This window comes from Dryobates pubescens, chromosome 5 (assembly GCF_014839835.1).
Source record: "Dryobates pubescens isolate bDryPub1 chromosome 5, bDryPub1.pri, whole genome shotgun sequence".
In the NCBI taxonomy this organism is placed as follows: Eukaryota; Metazoa; Chordata; class Aves; order Piciformes; family Picidae; genus Dryobates; species Dryobates pubescens.
In genome coordinates, this window is record NC_071616.1 from 40,652,434 (window position 1) to 40,672,225 (window position 19,792).

At 39.5% G+C, this 19,792-nt stretch overlaps 1 protein-coding gene across 2 annotated transcripts in view; it reads right to left on the reverse strand.

The window, feature by feature from the left end:
• The window catches only part of AKAP6 (A-kinase anchoring protein 6), a 281,842-nt gene that overhangs the window by 163,841 nt on the left and 98,209 nt on the right, over positions 1–19,792 (reverse strand). For both annotated transcript variants that reach the window (XM_054162087.1, XM_054162088.1), the window contains exon 5: positions 1,811–1,933. In XM_054162087.1, the coding sequence (XP_054018062.1) occupies positions 1,811–1,933 (123 nt within the window). The remainder of the gene's footprint in view (positions 1–1,810; positions 1,934–19,792) is intronic.

Here is a 19,792-nt window from a genome sequence, read left to right on the forward strand (position 1 = left end):
ATCCTAAGTACTTACAGGGGAAAGTGAAGATGTATAGGTGCCCACATACTCATTTATTTTGACTACCTCCAGCAATGAAGGTGTTGGTTTCGAGCTATTACTCCACCTCCCAGCCTGATAGATGGTTTTGGCCTCATCTTCTACAAAACCGCAAGGTAAAGCTGGAAGTAATTTGCCTGCGAAAGAGCTACTGTGCTCCTTTCCATGGAAAAAGGGGAAAAGAAACTAACTGTGACAGAGATATGCTGGTGATTGCCCTGTTCCTGGAACATGTTTCCTTTTATCCAATCAAGAGTGAAGACTGTAATTCTACTCATAAAAATTCAGCTTTCCAAAAGTTTCTCATTGCAGAGTAAGAGGAAAACAAATTGATACAACTAATGCCTCTTCTGAGATCTGATCTCAAGATGTGCTCTGTGTCTTCAGAGCATCTGTATGCATAATGGGAACCATGGGATGGAGTGCATGCAGTACCAGGCAAAAATCAAACCCTGCCACAATTCCAAACTCTGCAATGTAAGGTGAAGATGCAGTACCCTTGTACTGCGTTTGACAGATGACCAAAATGGGTGCTTCATCTAGCAGGTGTAAAACAACAAATGTTTAAGAGCAAAAGACACAAAAGTGTTTTCTGTACAGTTGAAATTCTGAAGATAGTTTTCAGTTTGGTTCTAACTGTGTATGTGGTTAATGTACACTTAATTAAATAATGGTCATCCCAGTATTAATGTTGGGTTTAGGATGGCATTTTTTCCTGTAATGCATCATGTGACTTCCTAGAACTATTAAATATGTTTTAACCATCAGATTATCAGAGACTGGAAATGAGACTGAACTTTGGAAATCCATGCTCTGATGTGGGTTCAGCTAATGCAATGGTTTATCTAGCTGGGGTGTTTCGCTCATTGGCTCACAATAGTGCTATCACCAGATTTTTTTTCCAGTGCATACTGGCAAGAACCTACATTTTGAAAGAGGGGGAGAGAATTTCTTAGCTTAATTTTCCATTTGTTTTTCTTTCTTTTTTCTATCCTTTTTACCAGATAGAGCAGCTTACCTATTAAGATATCTACCAATTGATCAGTATACATTGATCTCTATTCCCTACTTACAGTAAAATTTTGCTTTTGGGAAACAGTAAAATTTTGCTTTTGGGAAGTTAATACCTGGTTTAATTCAGCTTCATTTCACTTCCTCAGAATCAGAAACAGTTCTTAGAAGACTTCATAATATATAAAAATATTTCCTAATCTATAATTCTAGCCTGCACTATATTCAGAAGATTATTCATCCAAATGTTTTCTTCCTCCACACAATGTTTTAGCTTTTTGCACAAGAACAAGATTAGTGACAGTTGTATTAATTACAAGCCAGAAATGCATATCAAGTAAAATGACTGAATTATTTCAAATATTTAAATTACTATTACATTGAAACTGTGTGAGAGAAAATGAGAGCTTTTCACAAATAAGAATTTCATTGATGTTACAGTATGCTAAAAATCCTAGAACTCAGCAGAAAAACCAACATTATCCTTTCTCTTTTTGCTATTGCCATTTTCTTTCCATTTTGGGGACAATTCCAGAATTGCAGTGGAACTCTGGCTTTCAATCTAATGTTTAGAAAGCTGTCACTACTCATTTCAATACAGAAAACAATTGGTTGGTATTTTCATTAAAATAAACTCTAGTGCTCCAAGTCTTACATTAAAATATAGATGCACGCTAGTAATTAAAAAATAATAATCAAATGAAAAGCACAGCAGAACACTTCAATTACTGATAGTAATCATAGTGTAATCTTGTCCTACCAAGTGTGTCTCCAGGTACAGTTTAAGGCTGTCTGTCTCTGCTTTAGGAGGAGTCCAATTCTCTGTTGTTTCCATGGCTTCATTTAACCAGTGAATGAATTCATCCAGCTTGCTTACAAACCCCTTACCAGATAAGAAAAAAGAAAGAACAAGAAAAGCATATTTGTTAGTAAAATGGCAATGTGAAAAATGTACACTCCATTTTTTTTTAAAGCCAGTAGAGTACTGTATAGTACAATTTTGCCTTTTACAAGCATGCTAAGAAAAAAAACAATTACCAAGTGGCCTTCTAGTAAATGAGAAGCAGAATGGTGTTTCTGGAGATAATCTAAGGTGGTATTTTGGAAAATAATAATGTGAGATCCATACGACACTGATGAAATGGGGAAAACAGCAAAGTTTTAGAAGATATGAGAGGGATATATAAAAAGCTACATATTGATCACAATGAAAATTGAGCTGAAGACCTTGCACTGGGCAAACTGGGTGCAGCACAAACACTGTTGGTTGAAAGAATGTGCAGAACAAAGCTGCATTAACAAGGTATACATCAGTAAACTGAGGGAAGAAACTACTTGTCAGAACTTGGGTCTTGTGATTCCTGTTTTGGTTCATAAGATGAGACTCAGAAGAAATCAAACAGTAGGTGACGCAGAATATATAGCATTTAATATAAATATTGCTGATTGCATATGAGCCACACAGATGGTGCTCCTGAGAAGACAGCAGCTCCTGCTTCTCAGGAGCACCATTTATTTCAAGATTAGTACCAATTATTTTCTCTGATTAAAAATAGTGCCCCTGAATTTACATGATTGGATGATACTGTAGGCACATACTGAGCACAGATAATTTTACCGAAGTCTTATCCACCACAAAGCAAGAGAGTAAATAGAACGAATTGGCCATGATGTTTATAAGCACCCTGAAAATTAACTCTAAGAGGAATGTCCGTCTATTACAAGCATCCTAAGACTAGATTAAGTTTGGTCTAATATTAGTTATTAACTATGGTTACTGTATTATATTAATATCTAATATTATTAGTCATTAACTACGAATTTTGCAGCATGGTAGGAATTTTCATTTCCATTTGGGTAACAACTTAGTATACATACTCAGTATCTCACTCCCACCACTTTATTTATGGAATGATTTCTGGTAATTATTAGTCCATTCAGATAGCTAAAAGCAAGCTAAGCATAAAGCTTTTAAAGACTCATCAGTGACTCAGGAGCCTGTGTCCCCTTCTCCGAAGTGGCACATGAAACTGGAATTCTAAACAAGTCACAAACAGGAGTCTGAGCAGTTGGTGCACATCTGTGTTATGCAAAGAAGTGCAATGATAATAACCCAGACCAAGTAGAGTTACATTTCCTTGAAAATTCATGGTAGCAGAGCCATTTTGGCTCAACCCTGTGCCAAGCAGGGTCCAATAATCAACTCCTGGCTTCCAGCTGAAGTTACAGTGCTTCCAAACCAACACTAGCCTCTGGCAGGACACTCCAGTGCATACTGCAGGCATGTCAGCACTCACTGAAGCATTCTGAAGATTTTGTTTTTACTACTACTATTTTTTATATAAGTCTCTACAAGACCTCAGAATGAGAAGGAGGCTGTTGCCATCTCTATTCACAGAATCCACTGTATCTCAAAGCATTATAAGGCAAAAACTGTTTATCTGCAGATTTCATTGCAGGCTGTTTATCAGACGTTGCAGAAAGGGAGAAGGAAGACAGGAAAAACAACCCAGAGGATATGGTGACTGAGAAAACATGTCTCCACTCTGTGGCAAGTAACAAAGGTAGCAGCATCTCCTTTCTCCTATAGCAGGCCATGCCACATGGGCTATATTCTCCATGCCACAGGCCAGAGTGGGGGCAAGATGTTCCCCTAGCTCTGTTGCTTGCTTTCTCCCAGCTCACAGGAGATGCCTGACAGGCAGGAGTGGGAGATGTGAGCTGACGGGGAGAGAAGGGGAAGGAGTAAAGTCTTAGTCCCTCCAATAAATCTCTGCCTCTATTTTAGCAATGTGTTGTCCTTGAGAGACAAGGTGATATGGTAAGCACAAAAAAATGAAGAGAGGCTCTCTCTTGTATATGCGTCATGTATTTTATGGAGACAGACACGTATAACATCTGCCTGCAGTACTCGATGTCTGTATGCCTTCAAAAGGGTGCTCAGAAACATTGCAGGCTTGCACCAGTATAAAAAGCAACAACCAGCAGGCGAGTTACTCCTGCCCTCTCAGAAAGTGTGCCCGTGTTTTAACGTCTGCTACTTCACGCTGGTGCCTAGAAACTCCCCAGCAGCCCGCTCCCGCCTAGCGCTTGCCGCAACTGCTGAGGTGGGCTGCGGGCCCAGGCTGGCCCCGTGGGGCGCAGGGAATGCCTGGGGGCCAGTTTGAGGGGAAAAAATATTGATACAGCCTTCACCAGAACCCCGATAAAGCAAGTTAACTGACAGCTAAAGCGGTAATGCTGCAAGCATCAGTGCCACCTGGCATGTCATGATCGCGGCTGGTGACATGGTGCCCGAGGGGACACACGGCAGCGCGACCGGCCGCGGCCAGCCTCGGCGGATTTTCTTCTGCCAGGCGCCACAAATCACAATAATCCTAGCATTTTTCAAATGACGGCAATAAAATTTTATTGAATCCATTCCGAAGAGCACAACCGTGGAAACCGAAAATAGCGGAGGGCCGGGGAGGGGAAGGGCAGAGACGGCCAGGGGCGGCGGGGCAGCGCGGGGCACACGGCTGAGGGACCGCCACCCGCCCGTCCGCGCGCCATGCCTGGGCCCACAGCGCCACCTGCCGGCGCCGGGCCACCCGCGCCCGGCCCTGCTGGCGGCCGCCTCTGCCCGCGAGGTGCGCGGGCGCCCCCGGGTCTGTGGGAGCCACGGGCCCGGAGTGTGCCCGTGGCTGCGCCCACCGCGGCAGAACTGCGGGCGGCCTGCTTTAAGGCGTGAGAAGGTGCGTAAAACAGAAAACTATTTTTATCTTAAACTGTATGTAAGATTAAATTGCAATAATGCAGGTCCTGCTTCATGCGTCACAACCTAATGGTCACAACACCACCCCCGGGTTTACACAGCAGGCCCTATGGTGCCATCTTTATTTTAGTAGCCTGATGGCAGTGGGTGAGGAAGGAGCCACCTTTATCATCCTGCCACCAGCTTCACCAGGCATCTCTGCCTGGGAGGCAGCTCCTGTTTGGATATTGGAACCTATGTGAAAATCATCAACTGTAGCAACTCTCAGGAGCTACGGTTTGCGGTTGGTGATGAGCTTTACCTTCTCGCCATTGACTTCTTGTCAAGATGTAGTTATTGACAGGCTTTGAGATGTAGGCAAGAGCTCACCGTGAGCTGCAGCCTAGATCTTGTTCAAATGGTTTTGCTGTGCTGCCCTACCAGCCAGAAATAGGGCAAAGGCTGCCTGTGCCCTTGTACTTGGAGCATCTGTAGTTCAGTGGCCCATGTAGTCCTGTCATAAACATAAATTCAGGTCCTTACTCTCCTGAAGCCTCAGAGGGGAAGTCCAAAATATAATTTATCCCTGACTGAAGGACCACTGCCCTTCCACAGACTGACCAACGTGGAGTCATTTCTGCATGATCAACATGGCCTCATTAGTTGAAACAGAAGGCAATTAATTATGTACGTGGGAACACAAAAGGGTACTACAGTAGCTGCTTTTCTCACCATTTAGGATATTTCTCAGAATATGCAATTAAAATAAAGGCTTTAAACAAAATAAGTTAAAAAAAAAAATTCTAAACCAGAAAATCTATTGTGAGCCTCTGTCAGAGCATGAAACTATATTTTGAAAGAACATTACAATATAAATTAATATCAAAACAAAGATGAAGCTTAAGATGTAATCCTAAATCCAAGTCCAGGCATACTCAGTGCAAGAAATAAGATCATAGGATGATAAACCAATACAGGGCATTTTTCAGGTTTCTTCTTAATTTTATACAGATGCACATGAAACCCCTTTGTATCCTGTCCTAGTTCTGGGTTTTTTTTCTCTTTGAAATTCTATTTTCCTTTCTCTAGAATTTTGTTAATTATTCAGAATTGGGAACAAGTTTGAACAGGTATAAACTTCAGCAGAGTTATGCTGATTTATACTAGCTAAGGGTCTAATCTAGACACTACCACACTTATAATGAAAATAGTTTAACATCTACCCAGCTCATGCTTTGGCAATGGGAAATGAAACTCTTGTATTTTCCATCAAAATATCTTGGAAGTTGAAAACCCATAGTCACCCACATTGAAGCTCAAAATTACTGTACTAGAATAGAATAGAATAGAGTAGAGTAGAGTAGAGTAGAGTAGAGTAGAATGGAATAGAATAGAATAGAATAGAATAGAATAGAATAGAACAGAACAGAACAGGTTGGAAGAGACCTTCAAGATCATCGTGTCCAACCTATCATCCAACATCACCTAATCAACTAAACCATGCAACCAAGCACCCTATCAAGTCTCCTCCTGAACACCTCCAATGATGGTGACTCCATCACCTCCCCAGGCAGCCCATTCCAATTCCTCTGGGAGAAAAGAGTGGAACAGAGCAGGAGAAAAAGTAACACCAGTACAATCCAGTCTGGTTCAGTTTTGCAAATGCAACAGCTCTCTACTGTGCAAGCTTGATGCTACTACAAAAACCTCCAGCCCCTGCATGACACAGCATAAAGCTAATTCTTTTTCTGTGCTGCTTAGTATAGCACACACACACAAAAAAATTCTGGATTATTTACAACAACTTCTATAATAAGGTTTGCAAATAGTGATAAGGCTCTACAATGTCCCATGCATTAAAATTTTAAACATTCACCTTTGAAACGTTCAGCTTTCCATTTTATTATATTATAATTTTACAGGTTTTCCTAAGGAGAGGAAGAAAGCTCTAATCATACGTCCTTGAACAAAGCTGGAGCAAAAATGTCTTAATTTGAAACCTGGCATGCACAAAGTTAGTTTTTGTGGTCTAATTCTACTTTCTCTGGATGGATAACAATGAAAAAGACAGACCATTGTAAGTACTGGGAAAAAGCTTTAACTCAGTGTGCCTGCTTTGGTGTCTTATAGAATGAAAATATACTTTGGAGTTAAGGAATTCCTTAGCATTAAGGAATTAATTAACTGAAGAATTAGAGTTGAAAGGATTTAACTAAATATCCTGACTTCCTTATTAGTGACCAGAACACTCAAACTATTTGAGTCACAAGACATGAGAATTCACTTGATGAGTCACCCAAAAAGGGCAGGGATGGATAAGGTCAGAGGCCAGAGGTATGAATGGCTATTGGGCAGTGGAAAGATGTACCTGGAAGTGTGCTTACCTGGCTTATTCTGCTAAATACAAGGGCCTGCAAAGGATAGAGATCCCCTGCACAAGGCTGCAGGGCTGCCTATACCCAGTACAGCTGGTCAAAGGATCTTAGGTTAGGCAGCCTGGTTGTGTCTGGCATGTAGCATAACAGAGCAGAAGAGCAGCTGTTGTGGTATGCTGCCAGCACAAGAAACCCAGGAGCACAGCAGCAAGACCTAAAGAGGTGATCAGATGAATGTCTCATATGCAATTCATTACATTGAACAGGAATCTGTGTGTTCTGTCTATGCCAGAAAAATTAAATACTTAATATCATCACAGAAATAGGCAGTCTTTGGCTGTCTGCATTCATTTTCCCTGTTTTGCTGGGTCCTGTTTGCATATTCTTCCCCACTCACAATGGCTATTTAGCACATCTCACTGGTTGCACCCTCCACCCTCCTATGACCTCTTGGCATGGCCCAGGAGCTCCTCACTCCCTACATCTCTCCAGCTTTCACAGTGCCATCCTACACTTTCCCATTGAACTTCAGAAGCTAACCTCATCTCTGGTCAAAGACTGACGTCCTTTAGAAACACATGTCCATTAACTTCCCGTTTCCCAGCATGTGGCAGCAGCACCAAGGCTGATGATTACTGCCATCAAATGAGTCAGCTGAAGAAGGTTTGGTACCCACTGATTCTAGCTACATGCTTCCATGGAGATGGTGGCACAGCCAATGCTCATGATCAAAAAAGGGCAAAGTAGAGCTGAGGAAAAATGTTATGGGCTGTCAGCAAAATGATGAGCAGTTGACCAAGAACTACTGATAACAACTACAAAATGAGTGAAAACAACCTAAGTGCTTACAATGCTCTAAAAAGGCTCCAGTCTCTGATGACATCTATGCATATTCTCTTGTCAGAGGTATTGTTCAGACATACTCTCTTTGCACTGCAGTTTTCTGAGCAGCACACAACTGTGACATCCCAGAAAAGCTTTTACTGCCATAGTCATGAAAAAAACCATCCATGTCTGTCCAATGGTTAACTTCAAATTATGTATAAATGCCTCTCAACTAAGCTGACACCACTTATTACAGTAGAACTGTTACAGTTTCCTAACTTCATTTCAGTGGTTTAATTTTACTTTTGCATTTCAAGCTTTTTTTTTTTTGCTTTTTCCTTTTTTTTTTTTTTTTTTTCCAGATAGGGAAGTAAACAGTCCTGGTGTTCAATAATTTTAGCACTTCAAATGATCTCATTTAGACTTTGAAGTTCTGCTTTCGTTAATTGAAGGGAATGGGAAAGGAGGAACTTTCCATCCCAGCTGCAGCTATCACGTTACAAATCCAGCTTTTATTAGGCCACATTTAGAATGGGAAAAGACTAAAGCCCAGTTCTCCAATTTTAAGCTTTATCCTAGGTTTAAAAAAAAAAAAAAACAAAACTAAAAAGCAAAACCATGGAATAGTTACTATAGTCAAAAATGTAACTTCCCACTCCCCACCTTGGTACACTAAAAGCAGCAGTAGCATCAATGTTTTTAATCTATTTTTGAAGTGAGACTCCTTTAGACAGGAAATTTGGATATGTGCACTTTCGGAAGCTAGCGTTAACAGTGCCAAAACCATGCCACAAAACATAAAGGATCCAACTGCACCCAGCAGTATGGAAATTTTTATGGCCCTTCATCCTCCATCAAATTTTGGTTTTGCTTTTTGTGGAGATGTACAGTGCCTACATGGCACAGGGAGCAAAATTATTTCACCACCTTTTGGCTTGTAATTTTAAGCTGTGCGTTGTTAGCACTACTTAGTCTATTTGTCAGATGTTTTCATTGAAGATGTACGCTGGCTAGCTTACGCTTAAGGTACTTCTGGTCATTGCGTTTGTGAAAGTACAAAGCTGTTCTAATGACTTAAACTAAGATTAAAACCAGAATAAAAGAGATGCATAAAACTATTAAATGCAAATATACTGAAATAATTTGCCATAGTAGTTAAGAGTGATGGTGGAAAGTCCAGTGTGGAAGCACCAGACAACAGTGCTTGTTAAATCACTACCCCAGACCTTTTTTTTTCCTTCCACCTTCTCTTTTATTATACAGAGGGAGTTCTCTTCTTAAAAGAATTGTTTATGAGGCTGTGTGCTTAAAAATGAATGTCCAATTTTGTTGCAAGCAGACAGTGTTGTAAAGTTTGTTCCCAGTTTACAAAAAGACCAAGCTCACAGAGGGGTCTGTGTACAAGGATGGGCTGGCTCTAAGGGCACTTCTATCACAGAATGCATTAAGAAACCCCTTTGTCTAACCACAAAAGGACTTGCATATTACTCTCAGGAGGAACACATTCCTGCCTATGGACTTTATTTTCAAAAGGATAAAAGTGCACTTTCTTCATAGGCAAAGGTAAGCCAAAGAAATCCAGGTACTCAAGAGGATGAGGCTGCAACAAACTGCCATGGTCAATTTAATTGGAGTTAGACCCAAAGGCAACAATAAAACCATTAGCAATATAGATGTTAGGGATCCCTAAGGAGCCAAGGTGTCACAATGAAATGTGTCAATATTGTCAAGATTCTTTGGCAGAGTGACCTCACAGAAGCATACAACTGACCAAACACATCAGCAGAATGGTGAGTTTTAATATGCAGTTCAGGGTACATTCATTCACAGGCACTTCAGAAACAGAATTTATCAGCTTTGTGCTAAAGGAGTGCCAGTGACTCGATAACCCCAGCCTATGAGAACGTGCAACTTAAATTGCACATTAATCGTTTAAACAAGGAAAAGATAAAGATTAAATACTTCTTTTAGTAGACATCCACATAAAGGCACATCTTTGTCTTCTACTGTATACTGTCTAGTTAAGCATTTTCAAGCGTGTTAAATTACAGAACCCTTTCACGGGTGCCACCTCTAGGCTTTGTGCCCAACTACCACACACAGAATCAGAAATGACTGTTGAATGTATTTTCCCTAATGGGCATCCCTCTAATTGGTCGTGATTTATATGGTTACGGAACAGCAAGTGGTAGCACAGTATGGTCACTGGCTCATGACTTTGCCTGGTTTCAGAGTCCCCAGGATGCATTCTGACGCTGGAAAACAAGAAGCATTAATATATATAAAAATCTAGAGTTATATCGAGCAGAGCCAGCCAGACATGCCTCAGCTTTTCAGGGAGATGTCACTGGAGAGCTTGAAACAGCAAGGACAACAAAACACAGTTCTTACAAGCCTAGGAAAAGACTACAAATTAACTCACTTTGTCCCTAAAAGCTGATGATAGGGTACTTTCAATTTTTTGCAGTTTTGCAATTTTTTGTGCCACTAATAAATCAAACAGATTTTGCTAATACTTCCAAGCTCTTTTTCTATATTTTGATTACAGCAGGAATGGCAGAAAATATTTTAAAGAACTTCTCAGTGTGAACCAGAACCATAAAGGCAGGACAGGCTTAAAAACACATGTTGCAGGGAAACATGCAAAGGGTTACATTTCAATCCATTAAAAGGAACTATATTTAAAGACTGTGAACCTGATAGGTAAAAGTAGCAATAAAAATTTCACTGACCCCATGGGACTGTTGACTTTATTTCTGCTTCTAGAAAAAAAGCAGATTACACTAATCTGAATATTAAGAATAATTCCTAAATGTACCTCTGTAAATTACTTAAACCTTTCTGTGATGTCACAAACATAATTCTCTCCCCTATGCCTTGTCCTAGCTTTTGCTCAAGGTGAAGATCTACATTCTATTTAAAAAAGAACTAACGTAAGGCCTCTGCTGCTATTTGAAATGTACAAGATGTAAAAAGGGATATTCTTAGTAACAGAAGATTGACTGTGGGGCAAAGATAGATACAGGCAAAGTAAGCCAAATGCTTCTAAACCCTGTTCCTGAGAGGTATATTCTTAGATAGCAGACAAGTTTCCGACACCACTGATAACATTTCCCCCAACCTTTTGAAGGATCAGTGAATGCCTAGAACCACAGAAGAGATATCCACGGATTGGAAGGACACTGCTGGGGAGACAAGATCCCTATAGCTCTTAAGCCAAGACAGTTATATGAATGTCACATAGCAAAGTCCAGAGTCATTGTGACTTTGCAAGTGTTCAAGAATGAAGAATTCTAGTGGAGAGAAGGGAGGGTAAAGGAGACACTGCCTGATTCATCCATCATTTAAAGAATCATCTGGTATGAACTTAACAGCAATATGGATTTGTTATAAACCTCCAGAAATGCCATCTGCTCTGATGGCAATAATGCCAGGCCTACAAAATGGTTGCTGATTCGATACTTACATGGCCCTGTTTTCTACCTGAGATGCAACATAAACAGGCACAAAGCTATATAAAGTTTCAGGCCTCCTGCATTCATACATGTGAGGACAGAGTTCATGCTGAGAAAATATGGATGGCCAGTGCTGTGTCTCAAAAGTGGTGTGAGATTCAAAGCACTCCCAGGAATCAAGCAAATAAGTAAATTAGCATATCCTTCTTTGCGTGGAAAACATTTACATATGTCTTCACATTCAGGATGACAGAAAATACTTATCTGCCTCCTAAGTTATCATGCATACTAATTGGAATCTTAGTTATTTTTGAGACAATATTCAGAATTCTTCAGGTTCCATGTCAGGCCACAGTGATGGATGGCAGTGTCAGAGATGAAGCCTGGCCTTGGAGAGAAAGGGCTGGCTGGAACATGGCCCGAGCCAGCCCTCTCGTGGAGACACTTCTCACCGCCTGGAAACCACACTTGTGCCAGCAAGCTGAAGCATCCTCTCCAGTGGTGCAAGTAATACAGACAAAATCCCCACCATTTATGCACAAATAGATTTCATCACCACTAGGCTATGCAGACACAGATTACTTAAAGTAGTATTTGCCACTGCTCTAATGAGCACTGCCTTTTGTCAGAAAACCTATGCAGTGTAAACCTATATTCACATGTTTCTAGTGCTCATCTTATTCAGCATCCCTAGCCTGTGTGAAATTTTGAGATTGACTGGGAAATTTTTGCTAAAGAAACTATTGCAACAATGGAGTGAATAGTCTAAATAGGAGAAAGTGTACCAATAGGATTTGAAGTGTACCAAAGCCCTGAAAATGAGAATCAGGGAGAAGAGACAATAAGGAAATGGATAATAAACAGGGAGGCTAATAGATAAGAAGCAAATACAAGCAAAGGACAAGACAGTTCTCTTTTGTTAGTTTAAAACAAAAAAAAAAAAAGTGATATGCTTTGGATCATTAGAAATAAAACAAGCAGGCAAAAGCTCTTCTAGTAAAAGCAGAAGAGTTAGCAACCGTGATACTGTGAGTGAGCGAAGTAATGTACCAACTTCTGAATGATATCCAGATCCAATCTTCAAAATTTATCATATTACAGGGACTGAATATGTAGTTTCTTAAAATGTAATTATTCACAAAGACCAATGCTTGGTCATGTCTCACAGAAACTTGCCACTCTTAAAATCACTATTTCCTGAGTCATTTGTTCTTGACATAAAATCCAAGTGAGCTAAGCAGATAGATGCCTAAAACATCACTTAATACAGGGTAAGTTTGAAGTTTTGCTTATATATCACATCATCAAATATCCTAAAATGAGGCTTTTTTAGATTACATCCACATGTGACCCTGAATATTCAAAGAACAGCCATATCTAGAGATCATCTGAGAGATGTGAATGCTTTTAGGCCACATTCTTCTGTTTCACTCACCAGGGAACAACAGTATTTCCAGAAGCTGATAGTCAGTGATGTATTAAGGGAAAGACAAGAACAATCTGCCTGAGCCAAGAAAGATGATGCAAGAAACAGTCAGAAAAGGGAACCTCAGCTCCATAGCAGCAGCTGGAAGGAGTGTCTGGATTCTGGAGGGATCTTGTGCACTGCACAGGAGAGGGGTCTGTCTCTGGTGAAGATACCAGGCACCAAACAGGGGCATAATGCTACAGTACATTCACATCTATTTCATAGTCCCATGCTTCTTTTGTGTCCACTCTGAGCAACTCAAATAGAAATAAAATAGAAAATGCAGAAGTTAGTTTAGACCTGTTGTCTGTAAGTGCAAATTTGTTATTTACTCTACAGATAAACCTAAAATCAAATCTCCTGATCATAACTGTCCTTTTCCTTTCAATATGACATGTTTGTTATGTGGCAGCCTTAATGCAAACTCTGTAGATAAGGTGAATTGATCATCAGTGTCTTCATTTTCAGTGAAGCTAGTTGTCTGGTGTGCTTTACTAAATATGCTGCAAATAGAACTACTGATACTGAAGGAACTTACAGTGATGTGAGGGTACTTGGAAATATTTCTTTGCCTCTTCATACAATTATTTTAAATGTTGTATTGGCAACATAGGTTATTTTCAGATTGTTTTACAGTTAATGTATATATTGATTATCAGCTAAAGTGCATCTAAAAGACAAACCAATCTTCATTTGCAATTTTTCCATATAATGGCCTCTGTAATATATGAGCTTTATTCTGCCCAGAAAAATAGACAGTTACAGATGACCAGCATTCCTTGGTTTGCATACCCTGAGTATCTGGGCTTCAGACAGTGAGCTGGGGGTGGAATGCCCTGTGCAGCTGTTATTTCTGCTGAGGGTCAGCTGCTACCTTGCACTCAGACTGGGCAGCACTGGAGGCCCCTTAATTGCAGCCAGGCTGGCATCTCCCCTGACTGGTTGCAAGATTCCTTTTCGCTTTGATCTTGAACTTGCTAGAAATGAACCTAATTTCCCAGCATTCAATTTATTGAAAAGTGCAGGTGATACACATAGACCCTGGCTGTTTCTGTAGCCTGAAATCAGAGTGACCCCATGGCATGGTGTCAGTTAGAAAGAGATTAGTGCACTCCCAAAATTTTTGCATTTTTCCTGAACAAAGAACAAATCCTAGAAGAATTAAATTAGCCAACTTGTATGTACAAAATGAATATCACAGCATTTTCAGTGCCTTTTAAATGAACTTAAATGCTCTTTTATTGTTACTTAACATTCACAGTAAGTTAGCCAATAAGTGATGAAAGAAGAAAGCCTTATGGTCACAAACTAGGATTAGAGGGTACTTATTTAGCTAACTATAGTTCTTCAAATTATAATAAAAAAGGCAGCTATATTTGCATGGAGAATACAATTTTTTTTCCCCCAAAGGATAGAGTTTATTCTTTTTAACGTATTTCACAAATTCTGTAGAATTTCATGCACGGGTTATATTTATAGAAGTTTAATATCTGGCACACTCATGCTAGAGCTTTTTAAATCAGTAAAATACTTCAACATTAAGTCTGTTGGAATAAAATACACAGCCAAAGAAATGTTGGAAACTAAACAAAAGCAAAAAAAATAAATCTTAATAACCAGGAAAGATTCTAACTTATGCATTATTTAATCTCTGAATTTCTCACGATTCGCCAGTGAAGTTATGGGAGTTGTTCATTTGAAAGGGAAATGTTATCTGGAGGTGCAGTAACAAGTTATGACCTCAAGAGGGCCATGTATCACCATGTCTAAAAGTTTTCCAAAAGGAAGGGAAAATCCACTTTTTTTACTGGGTTAGAATAGATGCTCTTTGCCGGTGGGTAACTATTAAGTATATTGACCTCTGCTATATCACTGACTTAAGCTGTAATGGCCTCAAACTCAGAACGCTTAATTCAGCATTTCCTATTATTGAAGGCTAATTGTTTGGAAAACGTTACCTCTGTCATCTCACAAGCAATATTATAATTCTTTGACCCATTAACTTGTTTTACAGTTAAGATTCCCTGCATAAAAACAAGTAAACTGGTGGTTGCCACTATTCACTAGCTATGGCATCAGCAAGGAGAGATTAAGATTCAGTACCTATTTACTCCTTTATTATTCCTCTAGTTTCCTAATTTAACTTCCTGTTATGCACTCAGTTCTTGTTCACCTGCAGTCTCCAAAGAAATCCTGTCACTGTTAGTTCCTTCATTAATTGCTTTTCTTTTGTTTCCTAATTAATCTACCTTCCCTTTTAGATAGTTTCTTTTTTCAGTGGTCTCTAGTGGGAATTCCTTTACATCCTATTTAGAACCTAATTCCTAGCTTACTTTGTTTTAATCCCCCAAATTTGGATATGCTTACAATCTCTGGACTATCTTTTATTATTATTTTGTTGTCACAGTCTTTGTTTTTCACCCCCAGAAGCTTTGCTGTTTCTAACAAATTTGCTGTTTTATTTTCTGTTTTTCTGCACTCAGTAGAGCTATAGGAGATTTGCACTGCAGTACATAGATGAAGTTGATTGTAGTTTGGACTTCCCTGAGCCATTTTATGCTAGCTGCTATATTTCACTTGCTGCTAATAGTACAGCAGTATTTACATTTTAAAATACTCTGTGTCTTTAGTCTTAAACAGTACAATGAGGAAACATGCATGAAGTCAGATGCTGGTGTCAGTAGGGAAAAAAGCAATTAGTAACATTAAGTTACTGTGGCTTGAACCTCTACACTGACTATTACCAGAAATCTTTTTGCTTTTTAGTTCCCCCTCCATCAGCCTGGAGAGATTCCAAACATTGTCCAAGGAAATCCAGCAGCAAATCTAGTGCTGCTTCAGGTAACCTTACTTGACTTAATGAGAATCAGTATTCAAAGTAAGTCTCTACTAACAGTAAAGGAATGTTTAGATAAGATTCCAGTTTGATTTCCTAAGGGAAGCTCAGCTGTTTATGAGGATTATCATAAGAGCTCCAAAATCTGAAACCATTACGAGAAAACATTTTTTGTCTTGTTTTGTTTTTCTGTTTGCTTTCAAGAAAACTTCCAAATGTAAGCATACAGACAGCCTGAAACAAACCTCTGAGAGACAGTTTCCTGACTATATTTACCACAAATTAAAATCACTCTGATGCCTAATGATGACAACTAAGATTTAAGAGTCAGTGTGATTTAATGTTTCATTCCTGATTATAACATACTGGAAAAGATGAAGGAACAAAAACCAGTTCTTGTCAAAATATATCAAGATAGACAAGAAGGAAAAGATATGAACATATTTTGAGGAGTTATGCAATGATCTTACGTAAGCGAACTTGATCTTTCTTCTCAAGTTAATCCTCTCTAGACCCTTTTGCTGTGACTCATCTCCAGCCTGTACACATTTTAAGGCAATGATGCATTAACAGCAGTAGATAGACTGGACTTTGATTTAGGTGGAAGTTAGCAGCAATGTATTATTTAAATAATGAAATATTTAGAACAGAGCATAGTCATTTTGATATCCTTTATCTTTCTGGAATATTCTGTACTTTCTCACAGAAGATACATAAAACATAAGGATCCAAGAGCCTAAGTATATTATGTAACAACAGCTAGACCTTAAAATATTGGGAAAGGCATATCACTATGAAAACATAAAGCAATGAGCATTGTCTCCATGTTTAGCATATTTAGGGGAATATTAGAAACCATCATTTCAAATTCAGTAGCTTTCTGTTTAGTAATGGTGGCACTTCAGGAAGCCCTAAACTCATTGCAGTAGCTAGTTAACAGGGTAGCTCAGAAGTTATCTCAAACTCTTAACTACCAACCAACCAAATCTCTCCCCAGGTACAGAGAACTCGGTAGGGAACAAAAGAAGATTCTTCTTAAACCACCATATGCACCCTAAAGTAAATTCACAATAGCATTTTAACTGTCTCTGTGTTTTGAAATTTAGTGCCATCACAGAAGGCTTACTATCCTACTTCAGGAGTTTCTCAGTGCCTTTACCTCCATGAGAGAACTGAAATCACTGACCAATCCCAGACAGTGACTGAGAGGACTCAATCATAATATCATCCTAAAGTAAATACAAGTTATTTAAAGTTATCTAAAGTTCTGCAAGTTATCACTGAATTCATTTTAAATCTGCAACCTCCGTTAGCTTCACAGGTAGGGTCACCAGACACTCACTGTGCCCCTTCGAGCTTGTCCTTTGCTGCAGTGAGAGCAGGACATCCAGTTCTTGCAGTCTTACCACTCCCTCTCTCCATCTTCATTCAGTTCCACCCTTTTGTCTACTAGCAGAGATCCACACAGTAAGAAATAATTCTTGACCAATTTCTAGAAAGTTCCCAGTTCACAAATAAATCATGTGTATGGCTGTGATGTGTGCTTGTGACTAGGCTAAGACATGACTCTGGGTTGTAAAGCAAATGCTCGCTTAAAGCAGCTCTGAGTAACTGTGTTAGATTAGGAGGACTCAGAGAATCATGTATGCAAAAGATGTTTCTCAGTTCATTTAAGATGTCAGTAGCCATCCCTGAGCTGAGATGTGGTATCCAACTATGAACACAAGAGAGAATCAAGAGACTTTTTGCAGCCAAATGTCTCATATTGGATGTGAGCCAAACATTGGATGTAGACATATGCCTTACAATCAGTTGTAAATACTAGTAAAGACATACCCTTAAATCAATGCTGCAAAAATATTTGTGAGCAGATTTTCTTCTTTTTTTTTTTTTTTTTTTTAATTTTCTCCCCAGATTATTTGGAATGGCTTTCCAAATAATGTAAAAAAAACAACAACCCTGATCTAAAACTGCTCACTGCCAAATCATTCTGAGGTGGAAAATCAAACACTTCCAAACAAGCATATGCTTCACAATAGATGCGTTTCATTCATTCATACCGTCAGTTCTTCATCTGAAGTTCAGGATTTGCACAGTTTACATAGAAGCAACACAGAAGTTGCTAGTTTTGCAAAGATTGCTGGTAAGAAACTCGCTCAGACTATTTGTGGTAAAGCAAATGGCAAAACTGAATGCACGTGGAGGAGCTGTTTAGTATGCAAGCAAACTGTTAGGAACTAAATGTTTTGGAGGAACAGAGAGTTCACTGTGTTTCAGTATCACCTTCTAGTACCCAAGAGTTACTCCAAGTTGGAGTAAAACTGAGAGTTACCCATGTGTACTGCATTACTGGTTAAGAACAGTTTAACCATCTTGAAAACTAAGGGGTGGGTTGTCAAAGCAGGGGAGCATCATCAGGCTCAAACCAACAAAGCACAAGCTTGAACTCTCAGCACAAAATATGAAGTGACATTTTCAGTTATGCAGCACAAAGCAGCAAGACTGCTGAGAAGACTGCAGAGCTGCCAAGGAATTTCTGGATCTGGTACCTCTTTCACTTACTGTTTTTTTATGAACTGGTCATCAATCAAGAGCAGTATTTCAATCTAAACTGCATGAAGCAGCATAAATAAGATTCAGAGATGAACAAATCTTGGTAAGCACTCTTAGGAAAAATACACAATCCCTTTAAGAGCATCAGTATTAGAAGCACTGCTTTTGGAAGCAAGAAGGCTAAGGGGAGCGTTAAAACATTTTTTAAATCCTTTGTCTGGTATCCAAAAGAAACCAGTCCTGTTCCATGTGGATTATCTTTGCTCTTTCCAGCTGTTCTGATGTGATTTTGTTTCTCTGTTTTTCCTTTGTTACCAAGTCCTATAAATGTTACAGTTTCTACTAGGTTTTCACTACCTTAGCCCCACTGCCCAAACTTCATTTGTCCTCTCTGTATGCTTTTCCATCTGATGATGAAAATCTCCTCCAAACACAAAGAAGTACATAATGCTTCCCCTAAAGTAATCCAGCTTCCCCCTCAACTAACTGCACTGGTGTGTTTTCAATCCATGCTCAGACCAGAAGCAGCCCTGTCCCCTTTCAGTCTAAACACCACAAATTCTTTCCCCTTTGTGTCAGTTCTCCAAATACTTTCTAACCAGCTGGCTCTCCACTGCTCAGATGGGCTCCCAGCTGTATGTCCAATACAAATTTGCTCTACCAAGTCCATTAACCATTTGCAAAAGTCTACTGTTTAGTCAATTTCTGTGACTACCTTCTAATAAAGCAGGTCTATCCCACCCAAGTACACAAGGTTTTTGTAACACTAACAAGTTTAGCTCTGATACTGCTCTATCCTTTGTAGATTACATGAACCCTTAATTTCTCCTAGACAGGAAAATTGTCCCTGTGACTCCAATAATTTGGAAAAGGTGTCTTTAATCTCTATGCACCAAGGAGTCTTTGGTTGAGAAAAAATAAACAGCTGCACAAGGGTAAGAGGATCTGTGACTGGGTCCTGGAAGGCAGTAAATCTTTATCTGACTCTTTGCAGTAGGATACCTGAGGCATGCTCTAACCCATCACATTAAAACATGCAAAGCAGCATTGGTTTATTCCCTTGCCATGTCAAGAAGGTGAGTAACCAGTGCCAAGGCTGACTGGGCTCCTCAGACAAAATACAGAGCCAATGGAGTTGAGGGCAAATTCAGCTGCCTCTTGCAGAAATGGAACCTGAGATAAAACAAGCTATAAGTCTGCGTAACAGGAAAAAATCAGCAATTTGTTCCACACAATTAACCCTGAGGCTTGCAAAGCACACACACCTGCATTTACATGGGGAGTCTTGCAAATGGTTACATTCCCAACCTTTGCAATACTGCCCTAAAAAAGAAATAAAAATCAAGTGCACAAGATTGTGTGATCACAGATCACAGCACAAGAAAGTCAGTATAGTCAACCAAGTATTGCTTTCTAGAGGACACAAAACTGTCTGACCATGTGCTATTAATCGTTATTATTTTATTCATACAAGATGACTGGAAATGCAATGTCATT